Source organism: Dipodomys merriami, unplaced genomic scaffold (genome assembly GCF_024711535.1).
Source record: "Dipodomys merriami isolate MVZ:Mamm:240054 unplaced genomic scaffold, mDipMer1.0.p SCAF_2, whole genome shotgun sequence".
Lineage (NCBI taxonomy): Eukaryota > Metazoa > Chordata > Mammalia > Rodentia > Heteromyidae > Dipodomys > Dipodomys merriami.
In genome coordinates this window covers 52944893-52961062 of record NW_027203381.1, presented here as the reverse complement: position 1 = coordinate 52961062, position 16170 = coordinate 52944893, and the positions used below count along the sequence as shown (strand labels likewise).

Genomic DNA, 16170 nt, shown 5'->3' with positions numbered 1-16170 from the left:
TGCTTTGTGCTATTCATCATACTATTTGAATTTTCTTCAGTAGTACATATGACACACTAGACATGTTCGAAGACATGTTGTTTTAAATGCAGACTTGCTTGTCAGAAACAGGCTTCTGAGGAGCTCATAGACAAAGGTCAGCATTTTGACCACTCACCTGCACTTTAGGCCGTCTTTCTTGGTCAGGGCTGAAGTCACTGCTGCTGCTCACATCTGCATTGCTATGGACGTAGTGAGGAGTGGCATCTACATTCTGTCAGGAGAAAAAAAAAAATCTACTGAATGAGCTTGCCTGCCTGAGTTTTCCTTATTTAAACTATTCCACAGGTTACTTACCTTTCAAGACTAAAAATACACACACACACACACACACACACACACACACACACACACACACACACACACACACACACACACACACACACACACACACACACACACACACACACACACACACACACACACACACACACACACACACACACACACACACACACACACAATTTTCAGGTGCTTAAAAAGGTTATAAAACTACCTAAGACCTCATAAGAAGTTCCCCTAATTTACATCAAGCTTGCTGACCACCTAACTAAATGTAAGAAAAACATTTTCAGAAAAACTGAAATAACTTAAGAGCAATTTTAAAAGGGGCCAGAATTTCAAATTATTTATTATTTTTTTAATGCCAGTACTGGGACTTGAACTGAGCACTATCACTTAGTTTTTTGCTCAAAGCTGGTACTCTACCACTTGAGCCACAGCTCTACTTTTTTGCTAGTTAATTGGAAATAGAGAGTCCCAGGAACTTTCCTTCCTGGGATCCTCAGATCTCAGCCTCCTGAGCAGCAAAGAATACAGGTGTGAGGCACTGGTATCAGGCCAAATTTATTCATTTATTAAACAGGATTGACAGAACTGTTCAGTTAGTTGTCTTAGAGGCCACTGGGAGCCACATGTAACATCTATTTCAATCCTTGGCAGTTATTTTCTGCTTTTAACAACCACCCTCCCAACACACATAAAACAAAATGCACATATGCACACACACACACATATGCACACGCACACACACAAAAACCCTACTAAAATACTGATAAACTCTCAAATGGTCAGTTTCACTCTAAAGAACTGGTACTGAACAGATTTCTAACTACTATATCTCCAAGAACTTTCTTGCCATCCCTGATGTGTAAGTAATACTCTTTTGAGGGCATATAAATCAAGTCATTCTGAGTTGTGGAGTCCTTCTTTATGTTTAATCAAACAAAAGAGGAATACAGATAACGAAATGACTTTGGCTTGAAGGGTATGTGTAGGTAGTCAGGGAAGGGTTGTATATGTACAGCTACAGGAATGCAGCAAAGATGATGCTAGTAACAGTACCCACCCTCAGACTCGAGTCCAGATAATGCCATTGGCCCTCCGCAACATGGCCTCAAGTCCCGTTCTTCTGCTCAGAATACTGTGTTGCTTGCTGCAGTGAAATGGTCCGATCAGAAACAAAGCACCTCTCCAAAAAGAAAAGGGAAGAGTTAATTATTCTTGATAAAGGGCTTTGTTTCCAGTAAGACTATTTCACTGCAGTGAGCTACATTAACATTTGAGTCCACTAAAATGGTCATATAGACAGGGCTTATAGGATTTACTTCTCTCTAGGCATTTAATATGACAAGGACAAGATGTGGTGAGAATAATTACTTCTACTTTATGTAAAAGAAAGAGCTAAAACATCAGAGGTACTAAAGTAGAAAGTGATTAACACAAATTGTCTCCCAACAATAATAGACTGCTGATACACACTGCTCTCATTCAATAAGTACCACTGAGCTCATTACCTCAACAGATTCGCTGATTACAGGCACAGACTCTTCTTGACTTATATTACAATTGGGTAGCTCCTTTATACCCTGCTCTTCTTGCAGCTCCTGTGTTTGGTCTATTTCAATGACCTCCTCATGAGCATCCAAACTAGAAGCACGCAGCGCAGCAGACAACACTTCCACCTGTGCTGTGGGTAAAGGAGACAGATGGGGTGAGTGAAATAACTGCAGGATCTCACAGGTATGATTCTGTATCAGCTAAATGCACACTTTGTTTTGATACTGCCATCAAAAGCTGAAAACAATTTCTAATGTGGGAAAATCATTAGTCCTTCAAGAGTAAAAGTAGAATACAAATTATGTTTTCATGAGATTAAAAGTGCCCATCCACTACTGTACATTATTCTGCATTAGTATGGAAAAATAAATGCTATCTAGTTGTGAGAGGTATCTCCAGTATATTAAAAGGGGTCAATTTCAGTATAAGTTAACTATGTTTTGGTAGTTTATAAGTCAAACTAATAAGGCTTACTTACTAAGCTATTTTATCAGAAGAGCAGTCACACAAATCCTGCCAACATAAAACAATGGAATTATAAAGATTTTGTGGCAACCTGTTTTATTTTATTCTCACCTAATTCTTTATGAAAATGAAATTCGTATACTTTGTCTCAAACACAGGGATCCTGTATGAGTAATAACTTGCTTTCAGGAATCAAAATGACAACTTACTATATGGTGGTTGTTAAATCTAGAAATCAGTATTGTCTGCCTTATAAAGGAAATTCAAAACTAAAAAAAAAAAAAAATTCTACCAGTGGTAGATGTGATCCTACTTACTCAGGAGGCTGAGATCTGTGGATCATGGGTAAAGCCAGCCATAGCAAGAAAGTCCCTGAGACATTTATCTCCAGTTAACCAAAAACTGGAAGTGGAGCTTTGTTTCACCAACCTTCAGTGAAAAAGCTAAAAGGGACAGTGCCCTAGCCCTGAGTTGGAACACTAGTAGTGGCATGAACTAAATAGCATTCTTCTTACCCCTCATAAACTACTTAGTATAAAAATATTGCTTAGCATTTATTCCAAGTAATTCATACAGATGTGCAAAATATGATATTAAGTTCTTAAAATAAGCAGTAACTGCTTAAGACAACTTATTAATATGCTGCAGTACTAAGTGTACTACTTGGCACAGGTATGAAAGACACATGCGTGAGGAGATCCTATTCTATCTAGTGGATCAACATTAGCTACATTATTTAAGTGAGGAAAAGTGCTGTGGAGGATTTTCACTGTTTTCAGAATTTCAGCTAGAACTGTAATAACTATTTACATCACTTTAGCTCTCCCTTTTGGGATCTTTCAAGTTTCCCAACAAAAGCACTCAAAGCAGACTAAGCAACGGTTAAATAAAATCTTCTGTACAACAGCAGTATATGACATGTGAGGGGGTCTCTTGTGCATCACAGATGTTCTGAGCTGTGACTACTAAATCTGAGCCTTTCACAGAAAATGTCTGACTAAAGTCACATCTCAAAGTAGACTAAAAACTTTCCTTTTATCCATATTAATCCTTATTTTAAATCTGTATGTTCATAAAAAATTTAATGAAATGTTGTGAACATTTTTCCTTTAGAAAACTGATATAAGATGGGGGGAGCCACATAGGACTCAGGCTGAATCATTAGGGCACTTGACCCTGAAACTCTCCAGTCACAGAAAGGAGGCAGAGTTTTATAAACATAGGTTACTACTGAAATATCACACCTGCATACAAAGTACCATCAGGAGAAATTTTAAGTAAAACTTCAAGTCTCTGTCAAACCTGCCTTTTACTTTACATAAAAAAATAGAATCCTGTGACTCAAGTTACTGAAACCTATTGCTAGTTTTCTTACTAAAGGTCTTAGAGTGGTATTCTGAGACTCAGGAGTTACTATGGGATAGCTGATTTCTCCCTAGTTCAGTTAGTATCTGATATAGTCACCCACTATCATTCTCAGTTGAAACAATCAGTTCAGCTATTCCAGTTCACCATGTTTAATTCCATTGATACATGGAAAAGAACTCAGAGGAAAGAGAAAAATTAGGCAACACAATCCATGTAGAAGATGGTTAGGGAACATGAGCCTGCCAAATAAATCTTGCTTATTTAACCACTAATTTATGAAGAAATACAGTCCACAGCAACATGTATCAGAAATGGAGCTACCTGGAAATCTCAAAACACACTTCTTTCCTGAGGAAGTTGGGGGGTCCAGTCGTGGGGCCTGAACTCTGGGCCTGGGCACTGTCCCTCAGCTCTTCAGCTCAAGTCTAGCATACTACCACTTGAGCCATAGCACCATTTCCGGCTTTTTTTTTCTGCTTATGTGGTGCTGAGGAATCGAACCCAGGGCCTCATGCATGCAAGGCAAGCGCTCTACCACTGAGCCACCTTCCCAGCCCTCCTGAGGAAGTTGGCACAGATGGTCACAACATAACTTCACAATCTCCAATTCTCTCACAAACAGTGTTGGGAAGTTCCTAATAATGATTCTTAACTAGGACTGCTTTTAAAAGGCCTCCTTCTTTACCTGGAATTTACATTTGTGTAAGCAGTTTATGTTTATGAAACCTATGAACCTCGTGATGGACTAAGCTGGTAATCAGAAACTCTGCCTCAGTACTTTAGGTAGGTGGGTCTTACTTAGGTTAATGCTGAATCTGATCCCAAATGCCAGAATTGAAAACTTCTAACAAAGAAAAAAGATCTCAAATTCTCTCAGGAAGTCTTTCAGGAAAGGGTGTAATTCTACTTGTGTTTTTCTATCTTGAATCTATTCTAGAGATTGTTCCACGAAGGATTCACAAGATCAATTGTATTCTACAACTGACAGAAGACATTTTCCCTCCCTGATAACAGCATTTCACTGTAGTATCAAAACATTCATGACCAAAACCCACAAGGAAAAAAAATCCCATGCTCAAAGGAAGGTAAAACTTTGAAAGACTGAAGCAAAAGCTGACTTAGAAGAAAAAAATTACTAAAGTCAAAAGTTTTTATTTCCCAAGACACCTCCCACAGGACAGCAACTAGAAAAAAAAAAAGTGACACAGACAGAGGTGAAATAAATCAGTTTTGATAACGTGCCCTTCTTTAGGTAGATTCTGCCTGTAAGTCTCCATCATTTTCCTATTTTACTATCAAGAAAAAATGTACATGGCAATGTAATTTTAATATACATCTCAGCCAGACCTTAATTTTTAAATTGTTTTTGAAGTTTTTCCTTTAAAAATTGTAGACATTTTCTCATAGCCCCATAATGCTAGAAATGGAAAAGGAAAATGTACCCCAAATTAATGCTTACCCCTTGCAATTCAAAATACCTTCTAACACAAAGGAAAATTAGAACAGTTATTTAAATTAACAGCTTAAACATGTATGTCTTCAATATCAAATGCTACAGAACTGTGCAGACTAAGCAGCAAATCCAACACTGCCACCTGCTTCCTTCTGCTTATGGTAGACCTTACTGGTACCATGTGCCACTTAGTATCCAAGTGTCACACTTCAGTGCTCTCGAAGGCTGGGAGTGTCATCTGGTTCCTGTTATATATATTTAGTACCTGGTTCACAGAGGTGCTCCACAAGTACTGCTCAGTGAATGACTCCCTGGATCAGTGGATAGCTGCTCAAGGAATCATCATTACTGACAGACAATGTGATAAATTTAATCTATCATAAGTATTAAACTATGAACAAGTTAAACACAAGATAGTGTATTCAAATTAAAACCAATTATGCCTTATGAAGTTGCAATTTTAAATCAATGTATGATTAGCCATCTTCAGAAACTGACATCTAGATCTTTCAAAAAGAAAACTATGGAAATCATTTTTAGCTTATTTACTGAAAAAAATTTACAGCAGCTCATTCACTACTGTAACTGACAATTTTAAATGTCTTATATGTGGAACAGAACTATCAAGTATTATAATATGAGAACCTCAGAATAGGCTTATAAACTAGCTACCAATTCTTTTACCATAAAAATGAACTTTAAGAAAAATAAGTTATTAAAGTATGACAAGCCTAATAAAACTTACAATGATAAGTAATAAAACTTAAATAAAGCTGAAAGTTGTAAAGACTCCCTGACAGGAATTGTCTGTGGACATCACTGGGAGGTAATTCTCTGTGCCCAGTTCTCTTCAATTAAGGGTAAGAGAAAAATGAAAGGAAAGAAAAATGACATTAAAGCAGATTTTGGGGGCTAAATTGCTCAGTGGTAGAGTGCTTGCCTCGCATCCATGATGCCCTGGGTTCGATTCCTCAGCACCACATAAGCAGAAAAGACCAGAAGTGGTGCTATGGCTTAAGTGGTAGAGTACTAGCCTTGAGCTGAATTGCTTAGGGACAGAGCCCAAGCCCAGAGTTCAGGCCCCACAACTGACCAAAAAAAAAAAATAGTAATAATAATAAAATAAATAAATAAACAAACAAAAACACAGATTTTGGTTAGGATTCTAGTTTGCCAAATAAGATTTAAAAAGCCATCAGTACTTGCTCTATTATCGTATTGTGATGAAATGTACAGAACTAGCTGAGAGTAGTAAAAAAAAAATCTATGATGAGAGTTTGCATAAACAAGGAATAATATAAAGAAAGTAAAGCTGTAAAGTTTTCATTAAAAAAATAATAATCTAGCTGAGCACTGGTGACTACTTGAGGCTGAAATCAGAATTGAAATTTGAGGCCAATAAGGACAGAAAAGTCCTTAAAACTTCACCTTTGAAGAGGAAAATTAGATATAGTACTTGGACTTGTGTTCTCAGCTTGAGAGGAAGCAGGTAGATTATAGAAAGTGAGGTTCTATCTCAAAATTAACCAGCAGAAAACAGTGCTGGTGGTGTAGTTCAAATAGTAAAGCACCATAAGTGTAAGGCTCTGAGTTCAAATCTCAGTACCACCAAAACTAAACAAATAAAAATAATGAACAGTGAAGAAAAAAATGTATTTCATAAAATAATAAAAGGAATGGGTTACTGACATGTGCACACCTCATACTTTGTACTGATAGGTCAGACTCCAAAAAGCTACATATTATTTGATTTGATTCAGATCAATGTTTCTAAAAGCTTGGGAAGGAAGGCAGTACTTGACCATTTTTCAAATCTCAAAGAACTGTCCATTCAGAAAATGACTTTTATCAAGAAAAAAATTTATACGTTCATAAAGGTTTCATCAAAATAAAATGTTAACAAGAACATAAATTAATATTTGGTCATAATTAATTTCCCCCAAAAAGTTATAGTAGGAAATCTCTAAAAATGGTAAATAAAAGGCAAATAAAGACAACTGCTAGCTTACAAAAATGATGCGATTTTCAAATATAAGGGTTTTTGTTTCATGTTTTATAGCATAATCTTTTATAAGACTACTAAAGGTTTCACTTTATCTGCTTTAAAAATGGGTATTTTCGGAAGTGGCGCTGTAGCTCAAGTGGTAGAGCGCTCGCCTTGAGCTGAAGAGCTGAGGGACAGCGCCCATGCCCAGAGTTCAAGCCCCACGACTGACACAAAAAAAAAAAAAAAATGGGTATTTTCCACAGTGAACAAACTAATAATAGTTTAGGAATTTTCAATGTTGGTTTTATAACTGAGGGAAAAAATGTAGGTGATTAGAAAAACCTTAAGTTATGAGTTTTCAAAATTTGGTTTTTGTTTTAAATACACTTATGCTTTCAGTGATTAAGTGCAGAATCAGACAGGAATTCCAACAGTGAACAATCTTAAGTACATTTCTCTAAAAATAAAGACTTATCGTGCCAATTCTAAAAAAAAAAAAAAAAAGGAGACTTTTCAGGAAAAAAAAATTTTAATGCCACAACATTTTTTTTTCAAACAATTTTAGAATAAAGCACAACCTTGCCTAATTCTTCCATACCTTTAACATCTGGGTCATCAATGTGGGGCTCCAGGTTTTCTATCATTTCTTCTAGTTCCTTCCTGGTGGCCATGGTGATGTTTGGAGAACCAGGCACAGGAACTTCCAGTGCTTCCTCTGCTCTCTCTGAGCTAGGACTCTTCCCAGAGTCCTCCTGGAGTTCTATATCCAGATCAATTTCAGGAAGAGGAGTCCTCCAGAAATGGAAAGAGTTGTACAATTCCTGATCTAAAGGAGCAGAATCTTGGGAACTGGTGCCAAATTCTGGTTGCAATGCAGACTGGTAGTTACCAGGTGTTTTATCATTCTCATGACTAGTTGCTTCCTGATGAGATTCTGAAGACAAAGTACAAAGTAAAGAATTGTCCACTGGAATGCTTATTTCATCTGAAGAGCTCCTGAATGCTTCTACAGCATCATCTTCCAGCATGTTTTCCAGTTTAACACTGGAATTAGATACACTGAGATCTGAAGGAACAGCTTCTGACCTCATCTGTCCTTCCCCAGGGACATCTTGATTGCAGATCCTTATTGTTTTATTTAGAAAAAATAAAAACATAAAAATAATTACTGAAAACAAATCAATGAAAGATATTACATATAGCCTTTACACAAGCTAAATACTAAAATTTATAAATTATCCACACAACTTGAATAGTTTATGAATATTACTCATAACGCTTCTTTTTCCATCAATTGTTCTGTGTTCAGAGATATAAACACCTGTTGAGCATAAGGCTACATACATATGCAAGCATTATTATTAGTTGGAAAATCTAATAATATGGTAATTTCACTAACAGTAGGAAAAAGAAATTCCTACAAGGCCTTTTAAGAGTTTTTAATTAATTTTTAGAATTTGTATTGCCAATCTGCTTCAAGGTAAAAGCTGATAAAGTTTTTATGCTTATATAAAAAGAGGAAAGGAAAAAATCTATTAACTAACTCATAAAATATATTAAAATCTGCTCAACTGAAAATAGACGTTTTATTTCTTCTGTAAATTCCATCTCTGTTCCCAGAACAGTCCCTCAAAAGGAAGTAATAATTTAGCTAATAAATGGTACAAAATCCCAATTAAAGTCCACAATAGAAGCTGCCCATTCTATCTAAACTAAAGCACTAATGTAAGTTTACTGTTTATCTCTCAATTAAACTCCATAAAATTTAACAAGCACTTATTGAGCACCTACTAGGAACCAGGAAATGATACCAGGTTTGAGAATTTGAATGTGAATGAGATTATAATTAGAGGCAAACAGAGAAGAAATGAAAAATAAGCAAATTACTCTCAGAGTGGTGAGAAGAGAAGCTTATACACTGAGCACATGGAAGTAGGACACAGGCCTTGGAGGAAATGACATGAATTGTATTTAGAAGAATCATGTTTAAGAGGCCAAGGGAAGGAAAAGTATTCAAAGAAATAGCACACAAAGGCAAGAACCAATGTAAGAAAGATAGTCATTCTAAGTAACAATGATTTCACTAGCCCTAAGAGAAGGAAATGATGGGCGATAGAGATGAAAAACTTCTAAGTAGTCACTGTGCAACTCTGAATTTATCTTTTTATGCAAGAATTAAGGAAATTATGTTAGATATATTCTTTTTGCATGATCATTATAAAAGCAGTATATAACAATAAGCTGAACACAGACTTGCTGTAGAAACTGAAGGTAAATGAGAGACGATCTGAACAAAGATCATCATCAGAAGCAGTTTAATGAAAATGCCAATATATTCATGTTTGGATGGACTGAATCTGCTTCTATTATATATTTAAATGTGATACATTTAAGAAAACTCCACTTAAAACACACACACACACACACTCTCTCTCTCTCTCTCTCTCTCTCTCTCTCTCTCTCTCTAATTAAAAGGTCATTCAAATGGAAAAGTACTCCAGGGACTTGAAGCTCCTCATCTCTTTCTCACCTTACCATTATGATTAGATTTTAACATTCTTAGCAATAAAATCATTTTGTTAAACCTTGTTTAACAAATGTAAATTTACTAGTAAGTTTAACTTATATTTCATAGAATGTTGTTTTTTAAAAGAAACAAATATAAAAAAAAAAAGGTTGTCCTGAAATTAAGTTCAGGGAGGGATTACTCCATGTATGGATTTAAACTGCTTACACAATAAATGCTGTAAGTTACAATTTTTCCTGGAGCTGGATAACTGTCAGTGTAAGAGCAAGTGGCTAAACATCAAGATTCTGATATTCCCAAAGGTCAGACTTCTAAATGCTATTGTACAAAAACAACATGGTTTTGAAAACTGAGGAAACCTGTGATTCTGCACAATGGAATAATCATCCTAGCCTCTAAGATATTCGGAAACAGGAGCACTACAGAATGGATCAGAAATTTCTCTCAAAAAGAACCTTTAGTTTTTTCTCATGGCCACAAAAATTTATGCTTAATCAGATTTCCTACACATAGTCTGCTGGGCCTAGAAAACCAAATGGTATTTTGAAGGAGAAATGAACTATAGAATATCTGGTTAAAAAGCACTGGGTTCCCTGAATAATGATGGCTCATGCCTTAAATCCTAGCTACTCAAGAGTCTGAGATCTGAGCATCATGGTTCAATGGTAACAAGGCAAGAAAGTCCATGAAACTCTTATCTCCAATATACTACTCAGAAACAGCCAGAAGTGATGCTGTGGTTCAAGTGTCAGAGCACTAGACTTGAAGAAAAGAATTTCAGGGACAGCACCCAGGCCCTGAGTTCAAGTCCCAGAACTGCACCCCCCCAAAAAATGGATTCTAAGATCAAAGCAGAAAAAACTCTCAGGACACACCTTCCAAGTATTTTCAAATTTATGGCAATTTTATTTTTAGAGCCGGTATTAAGCTCAATAGACAAAATCTAGCCCGAGCAGTTCAGGTACTTAAGGTTTTTGATATTAGATCTGTGTTCTTAAAATAACTCATTCAGGACATCAATCATGTATAGAGACCCAGTGAAGAAGCTATCAGAAAAAAGATGAAAATTATATGGGTCTGCAGCCATGACAGATGCAAAGATATAACTTAAAAGATATGATTTAAAATTAATATGCTAGTGAATGTGATCAAAAGAGAACCCTAATGTCCTACTGGTAGGAATGTAAATCTGTACAACCACTCTGGAAAGCAGTATGGTGATTCCTCAAAAAAGTGAACATAGAACTACCCTATGACTAAGCAATTCCACTCCTGGGAATCTATCCAAAACATTATAAGCCAGGATACAGTAAAGCCACCAGCACAACTATGTTCACTGTAGCCCTAGTGACCATAGCCAAGGTATGGAATCAGCACAGATGCCCCTCAATGGACAAATGGATCAAGAAAATGTGGGAATTTTACTCATTCATTGGAAATAATATTATATCACTTACAAAGAAATGGAAGGACCTAAAAAAATTATGTTAAGTGAAGTAAATCAGTCTCCAAGAGACAAAGGTTGCATGTGTTCCCACATGTGTAAGCCAGAAGTAGTTTGTAACATCTAAGTGAATATGTTGGGTGGTAACCTAGTGTATACAAATGTACTAACTGAAATATGGCAGATTCAAGAGAGAACTCAAATAGCATAATTCCTTAGAAAAGGCAGTCAAAGTTTAACAAAACAAAAACCAGATAATGAATATAAGAAAGGAGAGGAGTAGGGCCAAAGGGAAAGGGGCAGGATGCAGTAAAGAAGTAAATATGTATCCTATAAAATTAAGAAAAAAGGGAAGGGGCTGGTAGGAGAGGTGGGTGAGAATGTTGAAAAGAGTGATACAGATCAAGATGTATCGCATTCAATAAACTGCTTTGTTAAAAGTGGCAACTCCTCTATACAACTACTTTAAGATAATAAAATTTTTTTAAATATTAGTGCTCTAGAATCAGTGCTACTGACAACAAAGGAAATAAGCTCTGAGTTTCCTGGATAAGTCAGGAAGGGATTTTGGAAGGTAGTGAATACCCTGTCATGTCATTTGTTAAGATGGTACAGACTGAACATGACATCCTAAAAGAAAGCAGCAAGTACAAGGAGAACCAAAACAGCACAGTATAGTCAGGCAATGTAACTTCCAAGAAATATAAAAGAGAATGCTTACACTTTTAAAACCTGAATGTTTTAACTTTGCTTCTGTAAACAGCCTTTATCAGCACTTTCAAAGACGCATTAATAACTTGACAGGCTAAATGAAAGACAAATCTGAGATTTATAATCAATAAATGCATCCTGGAGTACTAAATGACTTCCAGCACCAGGTGAAATACCAAACTAAATAATGGAGGAACTGCAGAATTAACAGCTTACTTTGTAAGGTATTTGTTAAGAGAAATCTTAATTCTAGGAAAGCTTGAGTATAGGAACCAAGTTCTACCTTTCTATTTACAGCCTGTGGTTCATAGTAGGTGCTCAGTTACATTTTGCACAATCAATCAATCAATCATTGTCAACAATCGTACAGTTTTAAGACACTTTAAAACCAAAAGCCAATACAATATTTCAGGAAGGGCAACCAAGCCAATCATTCTGAATCTTACTAATATAAGGGACTAGCACCTTATAAGCTAGACAAAGTCAAAAGTATTTAAAAGCTTTTACAATACTTAATTACAACTTATTTCTTACCCAGAAACTCTTTCTCTTCACCAAACCATTAACAATTCAATAAAGTCTAGAACTATAAAGAAAATCCAATGCTACACTGACTTGACAACAAGGGGTACAAAGTATACCTCATTACAATGAAAAAAGAAATAAGGAATTAAACTATCTTTAAATAGCTTTTCCATACACTGCCAGTCAGCAAGCAGGCCTTAATAGGCATACAACTGTTTTCATCAATAAGGTTTTATTGGAACACAGACAAACCCATCCATTCACAACCTTATGGCTGTTTTCACACTATTAAGGCAGACCCTGCCTAGTTGTGACAATGAAAACTTTACTACCTGCCTTTTTTTTTTTTTTTTTTTTTTACAAAGAGGGTGCAGTCCCCTATCTGACATAATACCCTGTAATTCACAATGTCTCTAAATATGCACTTTCCAAATTGGAAAATAAAAGTTATCTAAGTCTTCAGGGAAGTCAATAACAAAAACAAAATAAAATAAAATAAAGTATACTAACTTTAAAAGTGAAAAACATAACATTTCCACCCCCCTCATCATTTTTGCCAAATTCCTGTCAAAAGAACTGACAGATTCTGGGAAGACAAGGATAAAGTGATTTTTCTTCCTTTACAAAAAACAGTACCTCAGGTTTGTTTGGCTATTCAGCAGGAGAGTAGGAGAACAGGCAAAAAGGTAAAACAAGGCAGCAGAGAAGAAAGGAAGAACTGCCAAATCAAAACACCAAGAAAGCAAATATCACAGTACCAAGACCTACAGAAGAAAATGTCCATTAGCATCATCACAAGGGAGGGACAAGACACTATGGTAACTCAAACAATTAAAGACTGTTCCAAAAGCACGTGCTCAAATCATCTCCCATGAGTAATTGTAGAAGTTTATTTATGTATACCTCCTATGATCTAAGTTAGATATAGTTTTTCCTCTAAATATATTATAATAATTTCTAAGGACTAAAATTTAATTCAAATTTTTAATGCTAATTTTTTTGGGGGAGGGGTTTGGTCATGGGGCTTGAACTCAGGTCCTTGAGGCTCTTTTGCTCAAGGCTAGCACTCTACCACTTTGAGCTACAGCCTCACTTCTGGTTTTCTAGTGGTTATCTTAAAGAGTCTCATGGACTTTCCTGCCTATGCTGGCTTTAAACCATGATCCTCAGATCTCAGCCTCCTGAGTAGCTAGGATTACAGGTGTGAGCCAACAGCACCCAGCAATGCAAATTTTAAAAAATAAAAGTCACATTATTTTAAGCATTATTTGAAAATTGATTAACTTAAAATCTGTATTTCAGCAAACTTCTTCATGGCTAATCATTAGAATGCTCAATTGGGAGATTACAATTATCATTCTATTTGCTGAGAAGTCAAGATACACATTTGACTGCAAGGAAAGTAGTCCAAAATGGACTATATTTTTTTTGGGGGGGGAGGGGAATGCTCATACTAGAGCTTGAATTCAGGAGCCTCTGCTCTCATTTGGATTTTTTGCACAAGGCTGGCACTAATCTACCATTTAAGCCATACCATCACTTTCAGCTTTTTGCTGGGGAGGTAGGAGTCTCATGGATTTTTCTGCTTGGACTGGCTTCAAACAGCAATCCTCAGATCTCAGCATCCTCAATAGCTATGATTATAGGCTTGAGTCACTGGCATCCAGTCAAATATATTCTTAAAGTAGGTTTTACTCCTTAAACACTGATAATAATCATCATCCCTAACACCCTTTATATTTTAAATACCAACAGTTTATTAGGTAATTTTATTAAAAACAGTATTCAAAAGCCTAGGTGCTAGGCATGTGCTAAGAGTTAGATATATCTTCTCATTTAATAAGTAACTAAACTGGAAAAACTAACAATCATATAAATTTAAAACAAAATGTAGTTTACGACCATACTACTCTAAATGTGACCACTCTTTGTCCAAAATAAAATGCTAGACAAATTTAACCATTTTTATTTTCAAGACAAAGTTATCCCTCCAAAAAGAATACTGAGGTAAAATAATGTAAATGATGTCCATAAACCGTAGAATTGGAAAACAAAGTTATAATATTATACCTATTTTGGTCTTCTACTGGCCTATCTTCTGAACTTTTGCTTTCTTCTTTAAAATATTGGCCTGAGCTAGATGGATTAGCAAAAGTAGATATGAAAGGTCCCAGAGACTGAAAAGCTGCTTGGCGAACCTAAGAAGAAAAAAAAAGACAATAATAAAATATATGCACAAAGTTGTTTTGTTTTTTTTTAAATAAAAAAGCATATGTAAGCTTGGACATGGTAGCTAATGCCTGTAATGATCATAGTTTGAGGCCAGTCCTAGCAAAGAAAGTTAGCAAGACTTCATCTCAATCAACAGGCAAGGGCATAATGGTTCATGCCTGTGATCCCTGCTACATGGAAATCTAAGGCAAGAGTCTGGGGCTGGCCCTAAGCAAATAATCCTGAAAAGCAGATGAAGAAAGGGCTGGGGGGATATGGCTCAAGTGTCAGAGTAATTGCCTAACAAGCACAAAGCCCTGAATTTAAACCCTAATACCACCAGGAAAAAAAGAGTTCCACTTATATATTAAATAATCAATATGCTCTTTCCACATACCAAACCAAAGTATGTTTGGGAATAAGGCTTTTTATAAAAGAAATCCAGATTCCAAATTACAAAATTATTCTTCACCTAGCTTTAAAAATCTTTATATTTTTCCTTTCAATTGTTTTTATTGTGGCTTGAATATTCAAACCATGATAATCTGAATATGAAGTCCTATAAAACTTTTGCAAACAAGTCTTTAGAGTCTTGCTGCATTCTTTTTTTATTTTTTTTTTTTTATTTTTTTTTTTGGTCCGGTCGTGGGGCCTGAACTCTGGGCCTGGGTACTGTCCCTCAGCTCTTCAGCTCAAGGCTAGTGCCCTACCACTTGAACGACAGCGCCACTTCCGGCTTTTTTCTTTTTGCTTATGTGGTATTGAGGAATCGAACCCAGGGCCTCATGCATGCAAGACAAGCACTCTACCACTGAGCCACCTTCCCAGCTCCCTTGCTGTATTCTTAAGAAAACAATGAAGAGAACCAAGAACATTAAACAGAAAATAAAAGGAATAAACCCAAAAAAATACAAATACATTTAAAGTTCTTAGGTAGGAAGACCAATTTTTTCAAAACAAGGAGGCACCAGATGTATCAGAACTGCGTACAATCCAATTGACAGATATGGAACATTATTTCACAGAGGCCTTCATTATATACTGTTAGTACTGAATAGTTCATGTGGAGGACGGTGGCTAGAATTCCATTTCATATTGGATTTCTGTATTATTTTCAGGACCAAGATTTTTTAAAATAAGACATTTGAGAAGAGTTTTATGGGAAGAAGTAAGTATAGACATAGCTGACAAAGACCTCAAAGACAGAAGCACTGGCATGTGTTATTAAACTCAACTGTGCCATAGACCAAGTTCTCTAATGATAAAATAACTAATCCCTTCTGCAAATTTTAATAAAGACATGTGTGAATTTTATAGATACTTTTCAGATAAATGAGTGTAACTGAATTTTACAGATAAATAAATGTAATATATATTTACTAGCATTTACCTACCTGGTAAAAACTTTCCATTGGAGTTCTTAAAAAGCTAGAATTGTGTGTGTGTGAGAAAGAGGCAAGAAATGGAGAGAGAATGAAAAGAGGAGAAGGATGGAGAGAGGGAGAAAGGAGGAGAGAAAGGGAGAAGGTAGAGAGGGAAGGAAAGGGAAGAAGGAATAAGGATGAAGAAGAGAAAACAAGAACTCAGGGATTTCCGCTTTT

General features: G+C 35.9%; 1 protein-coding gene across 4 annotated transcripts in view; it reads right to left on the bottom strand.

Annotated features, from left to right (window-relative positions):
* The window catches only part of Ppp4r1 (protein phosphatase 4 regulatory subunit 1), a 69225-nt gene that overhangs the window by 22289 nt on the left and 30766 nt on the right, over positions 1-16170 (bottom strand). For all 4 annotated transcript variants that reach the window (XM_070029644.1, XM_070029641.1, XM_070029642.1 and 1 more), the window contains 4 exons: positions 14429-14556; positions 7750-8276; positions 1836-2008; positions 158-253 (listed from right to left, as the gene is read on the bottom strand). In XM_070029644.1, coding sequence (XP_069885745.1) covers positions 158-253; positions 1836-2008; positions 7750-8276; positions 14429-14556 — 924 coding nt within the window. The remainder of the gene's footprint in view (positions 1-157; positions 254-1835; positions 2009-7749; positions 8277-14428; positions 14557-16170) is intronic.